General features: G+C 39.6%; 1 protein-coding gene across 4 annotated transcripts in view; it reads right to left on the reverse strand.

Moving 5' to 3' along the window:
- Positions 1-223: 223 nt before the first annotated feature.
- The window catches only part of ABHD18 (abhydrolase domain containing 18), a 63,465-nt gene continuing 55,800 nt past the window's right edge, over positions 224-7,888 (reverse strand). For all 4 annotated transcript variants that reach the window (XM_023743154.1, XM_012559375.2, XM_023743157.1 and 1 more), the window contains exon 13: positions 224-636. In XM_023743154.1, the coding sequence (XP_023598922.1) occupies positions 585-636 (52 nt within the window). In that variant the 3' untranslated portion in view covers positions 224-584. The remainder of the gene's footprint in view (positions 637-7,888) is intronic.

A 7,888-nucleotide genomic window follows, 5' to 3' on the forward strand; every position in this document is an offset into this window, starting at 1 on the left:
TTTGTTAAAGGGAAACCTAATTTGCTGTGTAAACTTTCACCTAAAACGCAATAAACCAAAACCAAACCAATTGCCATCGAGTTGAATCCAACTCGTATCAACCCTATAGGACAGACTAGTACTGCCCCATAGGGTTTGTTTCCAAGGAGCAGCTGGTGGATTCAAACTGCCAACCTTTTGGTTAGCTGCCAAGTTCTTAACCACTAAACCACCAGGGCTCCCAAAACACAATATTATTTAAAAAAAAAAAAAGTAGGGTTTCTGAGTGAATTTATTTAAAACTAATAAATTATTCATAATTAAAAATTTAAAAGTTTCATAAATAGTAACAACAGCCTAGATACTGAGTATATGAGATCCCACAAACAACAGCAAAGTACTTCAACATTATTTAATCCGAATATTGGTTTAAAGTGATTCAAATGTATTTAACATTTATAGTTAACTGAGCTGCAACACTGAATTCCAGATTACACTGAAATAGTTAAATCTATAGTGCTGTCTGCTTGTTCTTCACATCAGAGGATGAAAACTCCTTTTTGTAAGACACATGATGGCCACACTGGTAACATACAGTGATCCAATTAGTTAGCATATTTATGGAGAAAGCGTTCAAATGCATCATAGATGGCTCGTCTGAAATTAAATATGAAAGAAGAATAGTAAGTAATTAGCAAAAAAGAGGGGACAGTGCCTTTACTATAAATTATTTCCAAAATCACCAATAGCTTGCCATCTGACCTCCTTTCCAAACAGTTATGTAAAGGGCAGGTACCTGAGGGTGGGTGTTTGGATCCACACAACTTCACCACCACTACTGGAGGACCTCCAGTGTACTTCCAACTGATGAGGGATCCTGAAGCATCATCTTTTCTGGTGAAGCACTTTTTTGTGCCTTAGAAATTTATATGCTTACATATATGTAATATAGAAAAAACCAAGCCTGTTGCTGTCAAGTTGATTTAGACTCACATGGCAACCTCATTACAGAGCAGAACTGCCCCAGAGGGTTTTCTTGGCCGTAATCTGTGCAGCAGGTTGCCAGGCCTGTCTTCCGTGGCATTACTCGGTGAGTTTGAACTGCCAACTGCTAGGTTAGTAGTCGAGCGCAAATAATTTGCACAACCCAGGGATGGATGGATGGATATAACAAGTAACCAGTTGCAGTCATGTCAATTTCAACTTACGGAGACCCCACGTGTGTCAGAGTAGAACGGTGCTCTATATGGTTTTCAATGGCTTGTTTTTTTAATAACAGCTTTATTGAGATATAATTCACATACCATGAAATTTACCCCTTGAAATTATACAATTCAGTGATTTTTAGAATATTCAGAGTTGTGCAACTATCACCGTTATCTAATTCTAAAACATTTTCATCACATCCAAAAGAAACCTCATACCCGTTAGCAGTTACTCCTCATTCCCCCTACTCCCAGCTGCTGACAACCACTAATCTACTTTATATTTATATGGATTTGGCAGTGGCTTAGAGAAGCTGATCACCAGCCTGTCTTCTAAAGCACCTCTGGGTAGACTCAAACGGCCAAACTTTTGGTTAGCATCCAAGTGCGTTAACCATTTGTACCACCCAGGGACTATATATATACATTGTTGTTGTTGTCTGCCATGCAGTTGATTCTGACTCATGGCAACCCTTTATGACATAGCAGAGCTGCCTCATAGGGTTTCCTAGGCTGTAATCTTTATAGGAGACAGGAGCAGATTGTTAGATTTTTTTTCCCACAGAGTGGCTGGTGGACCTTTCAGTTAGCAGCTGAGCACTTATGTATGTGTATTCAAACACACACACACACACACACAATACAGGTATCCCACACACACATACACATACAGCTATCCTCCTGCTTTCTGAAAGTTCGCTTTATGCCACTTTGCTTTTACAAAAGACCTACATTAGTACTTGTTTTCATTAAACGAAAGAAATCTGAAGAGGATTTTAGCTTTTACAAAAAAAAGGCTAATAGTGGAAATAGTGTTCAGCGTTTGCTTTGCAGCTAGCTATTAAAAAGGTAGCGTGCATCCCAAGCAGTAAAGTGGCCTCGTCAAGCTCCTTCCCTGGGAACTACACTCAGCATCAAGCCACCATAGCTTTTACTATATGTTAGTGTTATTTTAGGTTTTACGTGTTATTTGGTATGATTTGGTAGGTTATTTTTTGGGTCTGGGAATGCTCAACAATTTTTCCCATTTAAATTAAACATACTTGCTTCTTTGCTTTATGCCATTTCGGCTTAACAAAGGTTTCACAGGAACGCCCTACATTTGGATAGCAGAGGAAACCTGTATCTATACATACACATTTTTTATACATAATTACAAAGGCATGAAACTGGTTCTCTTTTACTGTCTTTATTTTATCCCTATGTTAAAAACTAAATGGCTATGTAACTTTTCAGAATGTGGTATTCAATGTATTTCATACCTTATGATACAGATGCTTTCAGTTTATTAAAAATATGTTCCAGGCAACTGAATTTAAAATCAAAAGCCTTAGTTTCTACATTAACTTCACTAGGTATTTTAACTGAAAAAGAATAGACAGAGGCAGAGCCAACATGGCACTAGAGACCGAAGCACCACGCTGTCCCTCCACAACAAAGACCCAAAAAACTAAAACAGGGATAAACGTCAATCCTGGAACCCTAAGCGTCAAGAGACAAAGAACTCAACCAAGCACCAAATGGAATAAGAAACTGACAGAGAACAGAGAGTGAGGAGAGTTATGAGTGGAGGGCCCCTATCAGCTAACGCAGCACGGATCCACCATCTTGGACTCCTGTCGGAGACTGGCCGACAGGGAGTACGGGAAAGCAGATTCACAGAGCTCCCAGCAGGAGACAGAGCACCGAGTAACAGGCAAGACACACTTTCCCACCCTCCCCCCTCCCTCTCCCCTGCTCAACCTTTGACGGACGCTTCCCAGCTGGCTGACTGGCAGCTTTGCAGTGGGCCAATTTGTTGCTTCTCAGAGGGCCAATCTGCAGATTCTCAGTGGGCCAATTCCCAGCTTCCTGGAGGGCTGATTTGCTGCTTCTGGGTGGGCCAATTCCCGGCTTCCTGGTGAGCCGATTTGCTGCTTCCTGGCAGGTCGATTGCTGGCTTCCTAGAGAGCCAATGCCCAGCTTCCTGGTGGGCTGATTCCTGGCTTCCCAGAGGGCCGATCTGCTGCTTCCCGGCAGGTCGATTCCCTGCTTCCCGGAGGGCTGATTCCCGGCATCCTGATGGGCTGATTCCTGGCTTCCCAGAGGGCCAATCTGCTGCTTCCTGGCGGGCCAATCCACTGCTTCCTGGCAGGCCGTGACCACAGCATGGGAGGCGCCAGTTCCGTGCCACGGGGATTTGCCCCATGCACACCGGCCGGCTTCTTCACTGCCATTGCTGGTGTTGCTCTTTTCAGTCTCTTTTGGTTTCTTCCCTGCCTTTCACCTCTTCCTCCTCCTTTCACTCAAACACCTAACTCCACGTGCCATCTCTGCTTGTTCTTCACAGGCGGTGAAGCGCCACTCACCTGGGGAACTGCATCCCCAGTCTATGCAGCCACACAAGTGGGATCCCTGGGGACTTTTTTTTTCTTTTTTGTTTTCTCTGTCTTTTTTCCTTTTTATTTTTCTTCATTTCTCGGTTTCTCGTCTCTTTCTACTTACCTTCTTTTCCTGTCTCCTGAATACCTGGCGTGGTGTATCACCTTCACCTCTTCTAGCCGGGATATACTGCACGGCTTAGGAGCTGCTTCCCTAAGTCTGCACAACCACGCCAGTGGGATTCTTAGGGGCATTTTTTTCTTTTTCTTCATTTCTTGGTTTCTTGTCTCTTCACTCCAACGGCAAGCTCCCTCAGCACTTTTTTTTTTTGCCCCTGTTTCTATCTCCTCTCTCTTTTCTTTCCCATACCCAACCTAGCTGCACACATCACAACCTCCTCCTTCCCCTCCCACCTGCCTATCGGCACTGAGTGCTAAACACAGCACTCCCAAGCAGCACAGGCATAACCTACTGGAACCTGCTCTGCACTGACCACCGGCTCACCTTGTTGGCTCCAGTATGTGCCGCAAACAACCCATTCCAGCCCCTCCCCTTCAGCTAAACCTATCCTGCTGCACCACAGCTTAGCAACTGGCCCTGCCCATTGGACAAGAAGGTAAAAAATATCGTGTCCACAGACGAGCAAACAACAAAGAACGCACAGCCCGCCTGCTCAGACACAACCAAATAAAACAAAAAAGCTGGATGAAACAAATACATCTATGATCAATAAACAAGGAAAATATCTACTGAATGTCCCAAAGACAGCAGAAAATATCAAAACATTGACAAAAAGAGGACAGGATGGTTCCAGTAGGCATCCAAAATAAAACACCAGATGACTTTCCACTAGAAGAAAAGCCACTAGAACTACCTGATAGGGAACTCAAATCTTTAATATTCAGAGCTATCAAAGAGTTGAAGCAAAAAGCAGACAAAAATGAGGAAAAAATAGACGAATAAGGCTGACAAATTCATGGAAAATACAGACAAAAAATGGAAGAATTCAGGAAAATAATACAGGAACAAAGTGCGAAAGTAAATTCACAACTAGAAATCATACAAAAACAACAATTAGAAATCCAAAAGGTAAACAAAAGATTTTAGAAATGGACAGTGTCATAGAAGGGCTGAGAAACAGGTTTGAAATGATGGAAGACAGGATCAGCGAGATTGAAGACAAACACTTGGATAAATTTCGTTTGAGGAAAAATCAGAAAAAAGAACAAAGAAAAATGAAGAAACCCTGAGAATTATGTGGGATACATTCAAAAGAAAAAATTTTCGAGTGATCAGAGTTCCAGAATAGGAGAAAACAGAAAACACACAGAGGATCAGTGAAGAATTGCTGACAGAAAACTTCCCTAATATCATGAAAGATGAAAAGCTGACCATCGAAGAAGCTCATTGAACCCCATATAGGATAGACCCCAAAACAAAATAACCAAGGCATATTATAATCACACTCGCTAAAACCAAAGACAAACAAAGAATCCTGAGAGCAGCTCTAGAAAAACAAAAGGTCACATACAGGGGGAAACAATAAGACTAAGCTCTGATTACTTGGCAGAAAGCATGCAGGCAAGAAGGTAATGGGATGACATATATAAAACCTTGAAAGAAAAAAATTGCCAACCAAGAACAATATATCCTGCAAAACTCTCGTTCAGATGTGACGGTGAAATTAGGACATTTCCAGATAAACAGAAATTAAGGGAATATGTAAAAATCAAACCAAATTTACAAGAATTATTAAAGGGTGTCCTTAGGTTTGAGAACAAACAACATCAGACGACAGTCTGAATCTAGGACACAAGATAGCACCAGCTAGATACCAACTAGGAAATGAACTCTCAAGGACTATTCAAAACCAAAAGATTTACAACAAGGAACCAGAGAGGTTAATCTGTAAATGACAACAACATCAGAATAATAAAAGAGGGAATAAACGGTGTAGGTATAGAACTTTCTAATGGAGAGGAAGGCAAGGCGATACCAAGTAATAATAGACTGGTTCAAACTTAGAAAGATAAGGGTAAATTTCAAGGTAACCACAAAGAAAGTTAACAAGCCTACTCATAAAAATAAAGAAGAAAAACATACAGTCTCAGTAAAAACAAAATCTACAAAAACAAAAGAAAAAAATCCACAGACAAAAGGAATTCAGCAAAGGAGAGTAAGAGGAACAAAGAAATCATCAGCACCACAAAAAAAAGCACTACAAAATGACAACAATACACTCACACCTATCAATAATTACACTGAATGTAAATGGCCTAAATGCACCTATAAAGAGAGAGTGACAGAACGGATAAAAAAAATAGGATCCATTAATATGCTGTCTACAAGAGGCACACCTTAGAAACAAAGACATAAATTTATTAAAAATCATAGGATGGAAAAAAATATATATAAACCAAATAGCCACCAAAAAAGAGCAGGAGTGGCAATACTAATCTCAGATAAAACAGACTTTAAAACAAAATCCACCATAAAAGACAAAGAAGCATACTATATCATGATTAAAGGGATGATCCAGGACGAAGACATAACCATAATAAATATATATGCACCCAATGACAGGGATCCAAAATACATACGACAAACTTTAACAGCACTGAAAACAGAAATTGACAGTTCCACTATAATAGCAGGAGATTTCAACACGCCACTCTCGGTAAAGGACAGAACATCTAGAAAGAAACTCAACAAAGACACAAAAGATCTAAAGTCCACAATTAGCCAACTTGAACTCACAGGCATATACAGAACATTCCACCCAACAGCTGCAAAGTACACATTCTTTTCCAATGCACATGGAACGTTCTCTAGAATAGACCACAAATCAGGCCACAAAGCAACCCTCAACAAAATCCAAAACACTGAGATAATACAAAGTTTCTTCTCTGATCACAATACAATCAAGGTAGAAATTAACAACAGGAAGAGCAAGGAAAAAAAATCAATTACATGGAAACTAAATACCACCCTGCGTAAAAACCACTGGGTAACAGAAGAAATCAAAGATGGAATCAAAAAATTCCCAGCATCAAATAAGGATGAAAAGACATCATACCAAAACCTTCAGGACATAGCAAAGGCAGTGCTCAGAGGTCAATTTATAGCAACAGGTGAACACATGAAAAAATAAGAAAGGGACAAAATCAAAACATTCACTACACAACTTGAACAAATAGGAAGATAACAGAAAAAGAAGCTCACAGCCAGCAGAAGAAAGGAAATAATAAAGATCACAGCAGAAATAAATGAAATAGAGAACAGAAAAACAATAGAAAGAATCAACAAAACCAAAAGTTGGTTCTTTGAAAAGATCAACAAAATCGGCAAACCAGTAGCCAAACTGACAAAAGAAAAACAGGAGAGGATGCAAACAACCCAAATAAGAAATGAAATGAGGGACACTACAACAGACACAACTGAAATAAAAAGGATCATAACCGAGTATTATGAAAAACAAATTTGAAAATCTAGAGGAAATGGACAGATTTCTAGAAACACGCTACCTACCTAAACTGTCACAAATTGATGTTGAAAATCTGAACAGACACATAACAAGAGAAAAGATTGAAAAGGTAATTTAAAAAAACTCCCAACAAAAAAAAGCCCTAGCCCAGATGGCTTCACTGGAGAATTCTACCAAACACTCAGAGAAGAACTTACATCAGTACTACTCAAATTATTTCAGAACATAGCAAAGGACGGGATATTTCCAAATTCATTCTTTGAAGCCAGCGTAACCCTGATACCAAAACCAGGGAAAGATACTACAAAAAAAGAAAATTACAGACCAATATATCTCATGAATATAGATGCAAAAATTCTCAACAAAATTCTAGCCAACAGAATTCAGCATCGTATCAAAAAAAAAATAATACACCACGACCAAGTAGGATTCATACCAGGAATGCAAAGATGGTTCAGCATTAGAAAATCAATAAATGTAATCCACCATATAAATAAAAGGAAAGAAAAGAATCACACGATCATCTCAAATGATGCAGAAAAGGTATTTGACAAAGTCCAACACCCATTCCTGATAAAAACTCTCAATAAAATAGGTATAGTATGAAAATTCCTCAACATAATAAAGGGCATCTATACAAAACCAAGAGCCAACATCATTCTTAATGGAGACAAGCTGAAAACATTCCCCTTGAGAACAGGAACAAGGCAAGGATGTCCTTTATCACCACTCCTATTTAACATTGTGCTGGAAGTCCTAGCTAGAGCAATAAGGCAAGAAAAAAGAAATAGAGGGCATCCAAATCGATAATGAAGAAGTAAAACTGTCCCTATTGGCAGATGATATGATACTATATATA

Source organism: Trichechus manatus, unplaced genomic scaffold (assembly GCF_000243295.1).
Source record: "Trichechus manatus latirostris isolate Lorelei unplaced genomic scaffold, TriManLat1.0 scaffold00239, whole genome shotgun sequence".
Taxonomy (NCBI): domain Eukaryota; kingdom Metazoa; phylum Chordata; class Mammalia; order Sirenia; family Trichechidae; genus Trichechus; species Trichechus manatus.